General features: G+C 44.5%; 1 protein-coding gene across 3 annotated transcripts in view; it reads left to right on the top strand.

Annotated features, from left to right (window-relative positions):
• The window catches only part of GPAT3 (glycerol-3-phosphate acyltransferase 3), a 60,734-nt gene extending 49,557 nt beyond the window's left edge, over positions 1 to 11,177 (top strand). For all 3 annotated transcript variants that reach the window (XM_047799048.1, XM_047799047.1, XM_047799046.1), the window contains 6 exons: positions 3,894 to 4,009; positions 5,659 to 5,714; positions 6,564 to 6,649; positions 7,153 to 7,281; positions 7,780 to 7,859; positions 9,949 to 11,177. In XM_047799048.1, the coding sequence (XP_047655004.1) occupies positions 3,894 to 4,009; positions 5,659 to 5,714; positions 6,564 to 6,649; positions 7,153 to 7,281; positions 7,780 to 7,859; positions 9,949 to 10,060 (579 nt within the window). In that variant the 3' untranslated portion in view covers positions 10,061 to 11,177. The remainder of the gene's footprint in view (positions 1 to 3,893; positions 4,010 to 5,658; positions 5,715 to 6,563; positions 6,650 to 7,152; positions 7,282 to 7,779; positions 7,860 to 9,948) is intronic.
• The last annotated feature ends 4,226 nt before the right edge of the window (positions 11,178 to 15,403 follow it).

The following is a 15,403-nucleotide window of genomic DNA, read 5'->3' as shown; positions in this document are numbered from 1 at the left end:
TGCCTTTCTCACTTCTTGCCTACAGCCCCCAAATAAAAGAAAATAAAACCCCTCAGCAAACCACAAAGCCGACAGTAAAATCAAACACTTCAGAAGACCTTTTTTTTTTTTTTTTTTGTCTTTTTGCCATTTTCTTGGGCCACTCTCCCGGCATATGGAGGTTCCCAGGCTAGGGGTCGAAGCAGAGCTGTAGCCACTGGCCTACACCACAGCCACAGCAACTCGGGATCTGAGCTGCATCTGCGACCTACACCACAGCCCACGGCAACGCCGGATCCTTAACCCACTGAGCAAGACCAGGGATCGAACCGGCAACCTCATGGTTCCTAATCGGATTCATTAACCACTGAGCCATGATGGGAACTCCCAGAAGACCTTTTGGTGGCATTTCTGGCTTTTTTTTTCTCCAACTTGAAGCAGCTTTTCTCTCCCCCTGAAGAACTTGTCAAGATTTCCTTCCTCTCTTTTGCATGTGTGTTAGGTAAACTTTGGAGACCCCTAAAGCTGTCCTTCCTGCATGGCGGTAATGCACGCCCCGCGCCGGTGTGTGGAAGAAAGTGATGGGCAAGGGCTCCTGGGGCATCTTCTTTCCCTACCGAACCGTCATGGCTTGGCCTTCAGAGAGAACAGAGGGGTTTTTATTTCACTTGTCCGCTCCAGTGACTGATAAGTCCTGGTCTGATGTGCTTTTCTGGGAAGACATTTGAAGGGAGCTTTTGAAAATTTATTTATTTATGTGATATTGAGGAATAGTCAATATTCCACTTATGGTTATTATAAAATATTGGCTCTGTTTCCTGAGTTGCACAATAAATCCTTGTAGCTTATTTATTTTGTTCGTAGTGGTTTTACCTCCTGGTCTCCTCCTCCTACTGACAGTCACCCTCGGGTGCGCGTTTCTGGGGAGGCCTTTGAAGGGAGCACTGTCGATTTAAGCCTCTGCTTCGGTAGCAGAGTGGGGAGTGTAGTTGACTGTCTGCGGGTTATATAGTCACTGAGGGAGGTTTGAAGACCTTTGTGAAAACTCCTAACTTATGGCCAGATATTTAATCTAAGATATAAATTCAGTTATCTAACTCTTGGGCAACCACATTTTAACATATTGTGAAATATCTCTAAATTGTGGGGCTCTTTCTGAATCTAAGGAAGCTTTTACCACCTCTCTGAAAAGACTTACGGGAATTGATCGCTCTTAACCTTTTTGTGCGTGTGTGTGTGTGTGTTTGCCATTTCTAGGGCCGCACCCATGGCACATGGAGGTTCCCAGGCTAGGGGTCTAATCAGAGCTGTAGCCATCAGCCTACACCAGAGCCACAGCAACTCGGGATCCGAGCTGAGTCTGCCACCTACACCACAGCTCACGGCAACGCCGGATCGTTAACCCACTGAGCAAGGCCAGGGATGGAACCCGCAACCTCATGGTTCCTAGGCGGATTCGTTAACCACTGCGCCACGACGGGAACTCCAGTCAGCTAGATTTAAATCAGGGGCAGTAGAGGGCAGAAGTGGGAGGAACTGTCCAGCTGAGCTGTAGAGGTCATATTTGTCCCCTTTTGGCTAAACATAAACTATGTATCTGAAGAACATTCAAGATCTCTTCTTAGTGGCTTTTTTTCCTCCTGAGACCTCTACTTTATTTTTTTTAATTTGGAAATATTTTCTAATTTACGGGGAAATTGTAATAATGTTACCTAAGGACATCCACATGCCCTTTAGCCACATCACCTATTGGTAACATTTGCCCCATTTGCTTTATTATTTGCATTCTCGTATGCTGTGTTCTCTCTCTACATAAAAAATGTGTGTCAGATGTTTATATTTCATATGGATGTATAGTACTAATACAGTATTGGAAATCTGAGTCTGTAACAATCCGTTCAGATCATCGAGGTTTTTCGTACCTCCCCAGGCTGTATTTGAAACGCCCCCTCTTCGTGGCGAATACCCTGTTTTGCAACTGTATCAACATGCTTCCTCATTTTCTCAATCCTATAGCGCATCTAAAATCCTATAATGCTTCAGAATGCTTCATCCCAGAGTTCCCATCGTAGCTCAGTGGAAACGAATCTGACTAGTCCCCATGAGGACACAGGTTCAATCCCTGGCCTCGTTCAGTGGGCTGCGGATCCGGCGTTGCTGTGGGCTGTGGTGTAGGCCACAGTCGCAGCTTGCATCTGGCATTGCTGTAGCTGTGGAGTATGCCAGCTGCTGCTGCTGTGATTGGACCCCTAGCCTGGGAATGTCCATGTGTCAACAGTGCAGCTCAAGAAAGACAAAAAAAAAAAAAATTGTTTCATCTGTTGTACTACACACAAAAAAAATGTTGTCAAAAAGAATTCAGGGTATTTTACAGTCCTTCTTGGTACCCGACCTGAGATGGAGGAGCTGTGATCTAATACTGTCTCAGTAAATTTTCTTGGATTTTTCTTTCCTCCTTCAGTGTTGTTGTTTTGTTCATTTAAGTTCGCTTTTAGTTTGCTAGTCTCATGCTTGGTGGCTTATTTTTTGAATTTGTAAAAGGACATTAACATTCTTCTGTTGCAAAAGTTAAACAAAAAAGCTGTACTCATTGAAGTATCACTCCTCCCATGTTCATCCTGCCCCATTCCCTCCTATCCTCGTGGGTTTCCAACCTCACTGGTTTGGGTTGTTTTTTCTTTTTCTAGAAATATATATGTGTATATTTCCCTTTCTAACTCAGAAGGTAGTGCTGCTATATTTGCTGTTGTGCAATTTGCTTAACAGTATCTCCCGAAAGATGACTTAACCTTGTCTCCTGGATTTCACCCCTTATCAGCCATAGAGATCAACCTTGTTCCTTTCCTCGCTGCATAGTATGTGGTCCATTGTGCACCATCGTGTGTTCATCTAAGTTCCTACATTTGAACATTCAGATATTTCCATTATCCCACAGTTAGAAATCATGCTGCAATTAAAATCTTATGGGGGTTCCCTTGTGGCACAGTGGGTTAAGGATCTGGTGGTGTCACTACAGTGGCTCAGGTTGCTGCTGTGGCGTGGGTTTGATCCCTGGCCTGGGAACTTCCGCATGCTGTGGGCATGGCCAAAAGCAAACAAAGCCAAAAATCTTTTGTAGGGAGTTCCCGTTGTGACTGAGTGGTTAACAAATCCGACTAGGAACCGTGAGGTTGCAGGTTTGATCCCTGGCCTTGCTCAGTGGGTTAAGGATCTCTCTTTGCTGAGAGATGTGGTGTAGGTTGCAGATGCAGCTCAGATCCCACGTTGCTGTGGCTGTGGCGTAGGCCGGCGGCTGCAGCTTCAATTAGACCCCTAGCCTGGGAACCTCCGTATGCCGCGGGAGTGGCCCAAGAAATGGCAAAAAGACAAAAACAAAAACCTTTTGCATATATATTTTCATTTTGTTGGAAGTGTATCTTCGGGGTAAATTTCTATAAGTGGAATTGAATTGAAGGGTCAATGTGTATGTAATTGGATAAATGTTGCCAGTTTTCTTTCTGTGGGTGTTTTAAACTCCTCATCCGAAGCCAGGTATTAGAGGGCCTATTTCCCACAGCCTGGGCTCAGAGTGCATTGTCAGGCTTTTGAATCTTTGTCAGTCTGATGGATCTGAAAGCATATCTCGGTCTAATTTTAATTTCCATTTCCCTTACCTTGACCGAGTCAAAGGACTTCTACTTTTTAAAGTGAGAGTAAAGCTATGTAACCACCTATCTCCCAATTCAGAGGTGCTTCTAAAGAACATGTGTTTGTATTGGCCACTTGTGTCCTTTGCATAGATGAAGAACCATGGTCAGTAGAGGAGGAAGAACACTCTTTTCTCTGAGTGGGGCATAGGAACTTTTTTTTTTTTTAAATGGTTTTCTTTGGAAGCTATGCCTTTACATTTTCCCCTTTTCTCGTGGTCTTTGTAGGTTGGCCAGGTTCACGGTGGCTTGATGGGAATTATTCAGAGAGCTATGGTCAAAGCTTGTCCACATGTCTGGTTCGAACGTTCAGAAATGAAAGACCGACACCTGGTTACTAAGAGGTAAGCAGTGGCATACTCGATATCTCTTGGGACTTAAAATCTTTTGTCTCAGCCTCCCTACCAAGGACAGCAAAGCGGTACTGAGGTTTAAGACTAAAATGGGGAGTTCCTGCTGTGGCTCAGCGGGTTAAGAACCTGACTAGTATCCATGAGGATGCAGGTTTCATCCCTGGCCTCGCTCAGTGGGTTAAGGATCTGGCATTGCCGTGAGCTGTGGTGTAGGTTGCAAATGTGGCTCGGATCCCACATTGCTGTGGCTGTGGTGCAGGCCAACAGCCGTAGCTCTGATTAGACCCCTAGCCTGGGAACCTCCATATGCCGCAGGTTCGGCCCTAAAATGAAAAAACAAACAATCAAAAAACGAAAACATATGGAGCTCTATTTGTGATTGGCCTTTTCCGATGAAGTTAGATTTTAAAAAGTTTTACTCCTGTAGTCATAGCAGGGTGCATGATGAGATGAGAAGGCTGATTCTTTACATTGCTGTGACTTAAGTCACTGAAGTTTTAAAGTTAAAAATTACTACCTTGAAGGTTAAATCATTGGTAACTGTTGGCTGAATAAATAGATGATTAATTAAGTGTTTGCTGAATGACCATTATCACTTAAACTGATCTAGAGATGGACAGAGCTAATGCTCCGTGTGGAGCAGCAGAAAGAACTTCTGGGATGTGGGGTAGGCATAAGCTTCCAGGAACCTTTGTTTGGAAATGGATTTTTGCCCGAGGCCTTTAATTGAAGGCAGTCTGGTCATCGCTTCTGTAAAGATGAAGGTGGGCCAAGCTTTTAAGATTAAAATGAAAGTGCTGCTGAAATGTGTTCAAGGTTAGAAAGCCATCCTCCCTCTCGAGATTGATTGGTGATTACTCTGGCCGGTGTAATCCCCTCTCAGCTCTACCAGCTGCCAGTGAGCAGTTGGGAGTGTAGGGCTGGCTGCAAGGAGGACACGACCTTAGCCTGGAAGACCTCCAGGCTCAGCTTTACGGTGCACATTTCAGAGGAAAGCTCAGCCTGACTCATGTAAGAAGCCGTCTTGTGCTGAACGGCGTAAGGCCGACGGGTCCAGCCACCAGTATTCCCGAGTTTCAGATGAGGAAGTAAAAGTACCAGGAGACAGGCACATGGTTCACGCCACAGGGCCCAGAGTTCGTTTCACATGCCTGCTTCATCATCTTTTTTTTTTTCTGTCTTTTGCCTTTCGTCTTTTTTTAGAGCTGCTCCCTCGGCATACGGAGGTTCCCAGGCTAGGGGTCTAATCGGAGCTGTAGCCGCCGGCCTACACCACAGCCACAGCAATACTGGATCCTTAACCCACTGAGGGAGCCCAGGGATGGAACCCTCAACCTCATGGTTCCCAGTCAGATTTGTTTCCACTGCACCACAACGGGAACTCCCTGCTTCATCTTTTTTTTTTAAGTGTAGGCAGCAGGCACTGAAAATCACTCACTTTGAGATGCGAGAAATTGAAACAGTGTACTTATCATAATGCTTTTTGGGAAAGGGACCAAATTGAGTCTATTTCTCTTACTTATATCATTTCTTTTCTCCTATGGCTTTATAGTCTATTTGTGTTAATAGAGAATACCAAAGAGGACGCCCACCTCTTTCTTTTTAAAGGCAGAATTTTGATGCTTTTTTTTCCTTCACAGACTGAAAGAACATATTGCTGATAAGAAAAAATTACCCATATTAATCTTTCCTGAAGGTAAGAAGGGGGATGCGTAGCAAGCTGTAGTTGATAACAAAAAGTACCAAGTGTGTGGGGAGCTGGCTTTCTTAGTCCAGATCTCTGCTGTCCTGTAGGAATGGAAGGGCCTCTGAGCTAGTCATTCCCTGTTTTCTTTTGAGATTTGATGGAAGTCATGGTACCTTTTTGATCTTAGAAGTTGTTTCTGGGTAATGAACTTGGAAAGGTACTGTCCATAATTTTTTAAAGGGCCTTATTTTAAATGTATTGAAATTGTCACCCATTGTGGAGTAATTGTATCTTTAGAGTATTCATTAAAGTAAAAGTTCATTACTGAGTTCCCTGGTGGCTCAGTGGGTTAAGGACCTCATGTTGTTGCTGCTGTGGCACAGGTTCAATCCCCGGCCCTGGAACTTCCACATGCTGCAGCCAAAAAAAAAAAAAAAAAAAGCTTAACACTGTTGAATTACTCTTTAAGTGGAAATTGATTTGTGAATGATAGCGAAACGTCTAAAATTTTGATGTGGTAAATATTTTATATCAAAATAATTCCTTTAAAAAATTAGTTTAGGAGTTCCCGCTGTGGCACAGTGCGTTAAAAATCCAACTGCACTAGCTCGGGTTACTGCAGAGGAGTAGGTTCAATCCCTGGCCTGGCAAAGTGGTTAAAGAATTTGGCATTGCTGCAGGTGAGGCACAGGTCACAGCTGTGGCTCATATTCAGTCCCTGGCCTGGATCTTCCATATGCCTCAGTGCGGCCATTAATTAAATAAAAATTAAAAAAAATAAAAAACTAGTGTAAAAATGGACTTCTTTTAAAAGTATTCACATGCACACCTCTGCCCCCCCCTCCCGTTTTCCTGCAGGAACTTGCATCAACAATACTTCAGTAATGATGTTTAAAAAGGGAAGCTTTGAAATTGGAGGAACCATACATCCAGTTGCAATTAAGGTAAAATGGATTATTTGCCCCCACGCCCCCAAAGGGGGCAGTGACATGGTAGCTTTATTTCGCTGTGATCTCCAACTTCCCCAGGAGTCCCTATGTGTGCTTTTGTTCAGATTCACCCGGTGTTTGCCTTTGCCCCAGTTCCTGGATCATTTCTCCTCTCTCCTGATGTGCATGTAGAGATGTCGGTGGGGGGACTGGGTGGCAGAGTACTGAGGACACAGTGGTGAACAAAACAGAAACTGTTCCCACCCTCACCCACCTTCCAGTCAAGCGGGGGACAGGTGTTTAGGGTCACGTCCATAACCTGTCCGTTTCAGTGCTCTCTGGCTCTTGTCAGAGGCGCTGGCTGGCCTGCCTTACTCTGTGCCTCATTTCTGATGAGCGAAATTGCTCTCTTTTTCTTGGGGTCTGATGGTGATGGTTGGCCTGTCACCCATTGACATGGGTGAGAGGAGCCGCCACTGAATTACTAACTGGCGTGCGTTTCCTCTCTCTCTTCTCAGTATAATCCTCAGTTCGGTGACGCATTTTGGAACAGTAGTAAGTTCAGCATGGTGAGCTACCTGCTTCGAGTGATGACCAGCTGGGCCATTGTCTGTGACGTGTGGTACATGCCTCCCATGACCAGAGAGGTATTCCATAGATAACAGCTGGTCTTTGGTGCTTTATCTAGCCAGGCGAAGGCAAGAAAACCTTTACCTGCAAACATGGGTGTCTCCCTTCCTCACGTCAGCTGGAGGTGGACTTTCTGCTTTCCCAGCAAATGAGTCATTACAGAAAAGAGTAGCTATCTCTTTTCAAAATCAAGCTGGTTTTATATTCACAGACTCTTTTCTGTAGTAGTTTGTACAATTGCTGTTGGTTTATTGAACCTATAGATATTGTGGAATGTCGTATCTTGAATAAGACTGATAAAGCCCATCATAAATATGTATACATGTGATAAAAAATTAAACAATACACTGCTTTTCCTGGATAGACAAAATAATTGATGTGATTCAGACTAGAGCATATCTGAGCAAAAATGTGGATTGTATCTTTTAAAACAAATCTAAATGACTGTGAGACACTTGAAAGCATTATTTGGAAACTCTGTCTCAGGATGTACTTGTATTTTTTTTTTTCCCCAGGAAGGAGAAGATGCAGTCCGTTTTGCTAACAGGGTTAAGTCTGCTATTGCTGTACAAGGAGGATTGACTGAGCTTCCCTGGTAAGAAATTTTTCATAAGTACTGTCGCTTTCTTTAAATTAGAAAAACCCAAGTGTTTAATAATGTCATGTGTTATACTGGGTAGCTGGAGGTTTAGCTGACACCGACTGTGGTTTATAGAGCACAGTGATGGCTTAAATGAGAGAATTGTATCCCCCTCACTTAAGCATAGGCAGTCTAGCTGGTGTAACTCTGTGTTGGTTGGTCCATCATCCTCAGTGTGCTTCTGCTTTATGGTCCAAGATGGACCTGCTCTGCCAGTGAGTACAGCAAAATACCTCACAGGGAGAAACTAAAACAAGAAGGATGCACACGTGTCTTTAAGAGCACAGGCTGGAAGCTGGTCAGGCCCCTCCACTTGTAGCTGTTGACTAGAACTCAAGCCATGTGATAAGACCTGGCTGCAAAGGAGGCTGGGAAATGTAGTTTTTGTTTGTTTGTTTGTTTGTTTTCTGCTATTTCTTTGGGCCGCTTCCTGCGGCATATGGAGGTTCCCAGGCTAGGGGTCTAATCGGAGCTGTAGCTCCCGGCCTACGCCAGAGGCACAGCAACGCAGGATCCGAGCCGCATCTGCAACCAACACCACAGCTCACGGCAACACCGGATCGTTAACCCACTGAGCAAGGGCAGGGACCGAACCCGGGCAGGGACCTAACCTTCAACCTCATGGTTCCTAGTCGGATTCGTTAAACACTGCGCCATGACGGGAACTCCGGAAATGTAGTTTGTGTCCAGCTATGTGTCCAGCTAAAATTAAGGGCCCTTTCACTTAAGGGTAACACTTGAAGTCACAGGTGCTTAGGGCAGCACAGGGTTCACTGGGGCTTGGGAAGGAGGACGGAGTACAAACGAGGTCAGGATGCTCAAACAAACCTGGCTGTGAATTTCACTTTATTTCATGGAATTTTCCTACAGCTGATCCCCTGGAAGATTTGTGGACCGAAGTCTGTCTTTAACCTGAGGACTTCCTGGTGGGCTGTGTCTTAGTTTTGACTCTAGAGGCCAGAACAGTGCAGTGGGCTCAAGCAGGGGTGTGTTTGTAGGTAAAGCTCTTGATGGCATTGAGTTCACTGGCTAACCTATGATCCGTTCATCATCATTAGAGAGTGCTTGGTAGACACTCGTGCTCAGCTGGGTTAAAATTAAACAGTATGAAATGAGCAAGTTCAGGGTCTGTGCCCTCTTAGAAGTTAAAATCTAAAACCCTGGATTAGGAGTGAGCTAGTGGCCCTGGGAGCCTAGCTGTCTTCCAGCTCTTCCCGCCTCCTCCTCTGTGTGGTCCAAAGAAGGGGAGGCACGCAGAGCCCTTGTAACCAGGCAGGACTCTGTGGTCACCACACTGGAGAGAAAGATTCACAGGCTCTGAATTAAGGAGTCCTGCGTACGTAGACACTATTACTGGCTGAATGCAATTTAGGTTTTTGTTGCTTGTTTTATTCCGAGTCTGTTTTGGAATATGGAAGATTATAAATACTTGAAAGAGGACTTCCTGTTGTGGTTCAGTGGTTAACGAATCCGACTGGGAACCATGAGGTTGTGGGTTCGATCCCTGGCTTTGCTCAGTGGGTCAAGGATGCGGCGTTGCCGTGAGCTGTGGTGTAGGCCAGCAGCTGCAGCTCCGATTTGACCCCTAACCTGGGAATCTCCATATGCCACAGGTGTGGCCCTAGAAAAGGAAAATAAGTAAATAAATAAATACTTGAAAGATAGTGCTTTGAATGAAAACATGATGTGCTAGATGTAAGATTAGATTTGAATGACTTTTTTTTTTTGTCTTAAAAAGACAAAAATTTTAGGGCCGCACCCTAAACCTATGGAGGTTCCCCAGCTGGGGGTCTAATCGGAGCTGTTGCTGCCGGCCTTTGCCACAGTCACGGCAATGCGGGATCCAAGCCACATCTGTGGCCTACACCACAGCTCACAGCAACGCTGGATCCCCAACCCACTGGGCAAGGCCAGGGATCGAACCACAACCCCATGGTTCCTAGTCGGATTCGTTAACCACCGAGCCACGATGGGAATGCCAGTAGATAAGCCTTTTAAATCACTGCTAGGAGGACCCTTTCCTTATTTGTGTTCCTGTCCTCAGGGATGGAGGTCTGAAGAGAGCCAAGGTGAAGGACACCTTTAAGGAAGAGCAGCAGAAGAATTACAGCAAGATGATCGTGGGCAATGGATCTGCCACCTCCGAACTGGACTGAACGCCAGCGGGGCTTTCCAGAGCCAGTCCTTGGAAAAGGAATGTGCTGGGGTTGGGGGGAGCAGGATGGGCCTCGCTTGGTTTTACCGTCTTTGTTTTTATTGTTAGTCTTTTCTACGGGATGATTGTCTCTGCCTCTTTACGCCAGAGGCAGAACCCAAGGTGCCCTTTTGGCTTTTGTTGTTGTTAGAGCATTAGCCTCCGGAGCCGTAAGGCAGTTGACTGAGTTTAAACAGATGCTGCCTTTTGTAAAACTTGATGGTGTCTTGTGGATTGAATGAAATCTTTTATTGGGGCAGGCGGTGGGAAGGGCTTCTAAAACACTTTTACTGCTGGTTGTGTCTGGCACTCATTGATAGGGTGAGCCTCACAAGAGTACCCCAGACTCTTTGCTCACAGCCAGCGTGCTGAGCCCTGTCCTCCCACCCGCTTCAGCCACTGACACCGGGATCACAGGGCCCTCCCAGGTTGCTGTTAGGGTTTTGTGCCACCGCAAGGTTGAAAAGAAAGGACAGCTTTGCGGCCACTTGATTGGAAAGTCGAAAGGAAACGTAAATGTTTTTAACTAGCTCTTTAGAAAAAACATACTATTTGAACTTTGCCAAAGAAAAGCGAGTCTGGGTTAACTGTGTATGCACATTTGTGTGTTGGCAACGTGCAGATAAACCTATGTCAGCCAGCGGTGGGTGTAAAGTTTTTAGTTTTCCTTGTTTGTATGCTAAAGATCTATACCTAAGGCCTTTCCCATCTACTGATTTGTTTGATCTTGTAACCAAACCTATTTTCAAATGGGAGGAGCCTTTTATAATGACAACAGATTATACCGACTTTAGCGGGAGTAAGAACAAGGGAGTGAGGCGTGGGGCTCCCCCCTCCCCCGCCCTTTGCTGTTTATTTCAGGACTTTCCCAGTTTCTGCAGCCGGAAAATAAGGGTAGAATTACTTTTTGGAAACTGAGCCTTAACCTTTTAAAGGGGACAGTAAGTGTTTCCCGACTCCGTAGCGTAAGCGATGTCTGATGCCCATATGATACCATTGGGGTGTTATGTCTTCAGGTAACCATCTACAAAATGTGAAACTGTCTTACAGTCTAATATAAATAAAGTCTATATTTCTAACCGTGTCGCATTGTTTTCCCTGCACCTCTACCCTCTGCTGATCTTAAGTAGCTGAAATTCTTTCATTGCCAACAAGGGTCATTTGTTTTTCAATTCAGTGCCATAGTTCTATTTTATTGGACTGGAACAGCTGGGAAATGAGAAACATAAACCCCTGCTTTTGGTTTGTTTTTTCTTCTTTTTTAGCCTAGTTGCCTGGGCTCTGACCCTGTGGACTCCATCTTGGGCAAAGGCACAGACTTCACTTCTTTTGCAGGTGATCCCAGGAGCTCTGCCTTAACTGACCGTGTGCACAGGTAGGTCTGCCACAGCACTGTCAGCGTGTATTCTTCTCGAGCTAGAGGGAGTCGACCCCAAAGGAAAAGTTACGAACAGGTGACCTCCACGGTCAGCTGCTCTTCTCCTCTCATGCCCCTTCCGTCTTTTCCCTTCTTGCTTTACGCTTCCCCCCAGCCAGACTCTTCTGGGGGTGAGCTTGACTGAAAATCAGCAAATCCAAATACGCATGTCGGGTGACTCTGTCTTATTTTTTTGTCAGAAGATTTCTTTTTTTCTTTTTACTTTTTGTAGTCAATATAGCTTGAATTAATAAATCCACTTTGTTAATTAGGTCAGTTCTCAAAAAAGCTGATAGAACAACCAACAGTTGTTTTCTTTGGATGTCCTAGTATGTATCTTTCCAGGGGCACTGTGAAAGCAGTAATGCTATCGCGTATTCACTGGAAGACCTGCTGCCATTTGAGTTGGAACCTTTGTCTTGGAGGTCTTTCAAGTTGTTTCAGGAATTGCCATGTTACTGAAAACATGGTTTTAGAAAGCAAATACTGCTCAGATTTATCTTACGCTCCCCAGAACTCCTCTTCTGGATTTACTCTTCCTAATATTATTTTTATACTGACTTGAAAAATACTGTGCCCAGGAGTTCTTGTCATGGCTCAGTGGTTAACGAACCAACTAGCATCCATGAGGACGTGGGTTCGATCCCTGGCCTCGCTCAGTGGGGTAAGGATCCAGCATTGCCATGAGCTGTGGTGTAGTTTGCAGACCTGGCTCAGATCCCGAGTTGCCGTGGTTCTGGCATAGGCTGGTGGCTACAGCTCCAGTTCGACCCCTAGCCTAGGAACCTCCATGTGCTGTGGGTGTGGCCCAAAAAGACAAAAAAATGAAAAAATACTGTGCCCAGAGCTTGGTATTCCTAAGTCTTCTGTAACTGTGTTGGGATATCAAGGGTAGGCAGAATTTGGTAGAAAAAATTCCGTTAGATAAGCCTTAGATAAATGCACAGATTCATTCACTGAAACTTGAGGTCACCTTTTTTTATTCCTACTCTTTGTCTTGGTAGCATTTATAGACATCAGGTTTCCTGAAATGTCCTGGCACATCCTGAGATTGGATGAGCTGTTGCGTCTGAATCAGCAGATACGGGCAGAGGATAGGGAGTGGCCCTGGACCCCAGCCTGGTGCACACAGTGGTGAGGACAGTGGTCTTGGATGAGCAGACTTTCCAGGGTCTCTTCAGCTTGGTCTGAGCGGTTTGCCGTTTTGCATTAAGTGCATGTGCTGCCTTGGGGCATATTCTTTGGCTGTCTGAACAGAGATGAAAAGGGGTCTTGGTTTCTCATGACTGAGATGATGTGCTGCTCTCCTAAGGCTGCTGCTTGACCACAGTTGCCCTCAGTCCTTTCTGAAATGTGGTACTTCCTTAAATGTGCTCTTTCAGATCTAACCTGCTTTCTTGCTGTGGCATCTCAGTAGCTTGTGAAGGGGAGTGGGATGGGGGGATCTGGGATTGGTACTGAAAACTAGAGGCCCCTTTAGGAACTTGACAAAAGCTATGTGCTTGCGGTTTTTTGTTTTTTTGTTTTTTTTTTTTTTTTTTTTTTTGCTTTTTAGGGCCACACTTGCGGCATATGGAGGTTCCCAGGCTAGTGTTTGAATTGGAGTTACAGCTGCCGGCCTACACCACAGCCCAGCAGTGTAGGATCCGAGACAAGTCTGTGACCTGCACCACAGTTCACAGAAACACCGGATCCTTAACCCACTGAGCGAGACCAAGGGTGGAACCCGTAACGTCATGGTAACTAGTCGGATTTGTTTCCACTGAGCCACAATGGGAACTCTATTTTTTTTAAACACTGGATTGATGCTACTGGTACTTGATGTTATTTTTTGGAGTAGTGGTTGAGATAGAGTCATAGGGCATTTTCTAATTGTGGCTCTAGCACTTATTGTCTTCTCAGCCTTTGGCAACATACTTCTGTGATTCTCGCTTGTCTTTTTATTTATTGTGGAATTATAGACACACTTACAAATGTATATGAAAGTGTGCAGGTACCCTTTAAGGGCAATGATGAAGGGAGTTCCCGTCGTGGCTCAGTGGTTAATGAATCTGACTAGGAACCATGAGGTTGCAGGTTCGATCCCTGGCCTCGCTCAGTGGGTTAAGGATCCGGCGTTGCTATGAGCTGTAGTGTAGGTCGCAGACAAGGCTCAGATCTGGCTTTGCTGTGGCTGTGGTGTAGGCCGGCAACCTTAGCTCTGATTCGACCCCTAGCCTGGGAACTTCCATATGCTGCAGGTGCAGCCCTAAAAGGATAAAAGGCAAAAAAAAAAAAAAAAAAAAAAAAAGCAATGATGAAAACAGTTACCTGCATGCTTGTCACCAGACCAATAAGTAGCACATGGCTGTTTCCTAGCAGGTATGAAAATAATCACAGATTGTTCCTCCATTTACAGTCAGTAGACAGTAGGGTTCTTTTCAGCTTAAGTAAACATGCCTGTATATATCTCTCGGTAGCATGCACAAGGGTTTCTCTGGTTGTATGTGGAGTAGGAATTAGGATTTCTCCAGCATAGGGTATGAGCATTTCAGCTTTAGTGTGGAAACAGCCAAGCTATTCCAAAAAATTTGTACCATTTTGCCTAACTCATTAGCAGTATGTGAGAGCAACATTTACATTCAGGGTAATAAGGTATTTGGATTTATTTTTAATCTTATTTTGTACTTTATCTTTCATCTGATTTTTAAATCTCTCTCCTTGCCCTCTTTTGGATTATTTTTCTTCTTCCATTTTCTCTATTTAAATTAGAGGTTAATGGTGTTATTTCTTTTTATTCTGTGCTTACTTTATAAATTTCAACTTGCGTAGTTAGCAAAGTCTAAAATCGATCACTATCCTTATACTCCTGAATGATACAAGAACTTTAGAACTTGAATTCCACTCATTCATTCCTCTTGCAATTTATATGATACTATGCTTTTTTTTTCTTCTTTTTTTGTCTTTTTGCCTTTTTCTAGTGCCACTCCTGCAGCACATGGAGGTTCCCAGGCTAGGGGTCGAATCGGAGCTGTAGCCTCTGGTCTACGCCAGAGCTACAGCAGCAGCAACACGGGATCCAAACCAAGTCTGCCACCTACACCACAGCTCACGGCAATGCCAGATCCTTAACCCACTGAGCAAGGCCAGGGATCAAACCCAAAACCTCATGGTTCCTAGTCGGATTCGTTAACCACTGCGACATGGCGGGAACTCCTGATATTATGCATTTTAATTACTTGTATAACTTCACCAATTTCATAGTCATTTCTGTCATCATCATCATTTTTGTTATGTTTACTCACAGGTAGACTGTTTGTTATTCTTAACTCTTTTATTTCAATCCTTCCATCTGGGGTGACTTTCCTTATTGAGAGTCTGCTAGTGTCAAATTCAATTTTTGTTTTTCTGAAAACATCCTTAAAAGTTTTTACTGGAAGTAGACCTGTTTATGTTCAGACAACAGTTATTTTTTTCTAAACACATTAAAGAGCATTCCCTAGTTGCTCCTGAGAAGTCAGCTACCAGGCCCGGTTGTCACTTCTTTAAAGGCAGTATTTCAAGAGTTCCTGCTGCGGTGCAGCAGGTTAAGGATCCAGCATTGCTATAGCTATGCTGCCGGTCACAGCTGTGGCTCAGATTTGATCCCTGGCCCAGGAACTTTCATATGTTGAGGGTGAGGCCAAAAAGAAAAAAATAGAAAAGTAAAAGGCAATATTTCTTCAAATACATTTAAGATCATTTCTTTGTTTAGTTATTTTATTACTTTGCTATCACTTTATACACTTTGATGTATCTAGGTGTGGATTTCTTGGTTTTTTTTTTGTTTGTTTTTTTGTTTTTTTGTCTTTAGTTGTTGTTGTTGTTGCTATTTCTTGGGCCACTCCCGCGGCATATGGAGGTTCCCAG

The sequence above is a fragment of the Phacochoerus africanus genome, chromosome 10, assembly GCF_016906955.1.
Source record: "Phacochoerus africanus isolate WHEZ1 chromosome 10, ROS_Pafr_v1, whole genome shotgun sequence".
NCBI classification, from domain to species: domain Eukaryota; kingdom Metazoa; phylum Chordata; class Mammalia; order Artiodactyla; family Suidae; genus Phacochoerus; species Phacochoerus africanus.
This window is presented reverse-complemented; position numbering and strand designations above follow the sequence as displayed.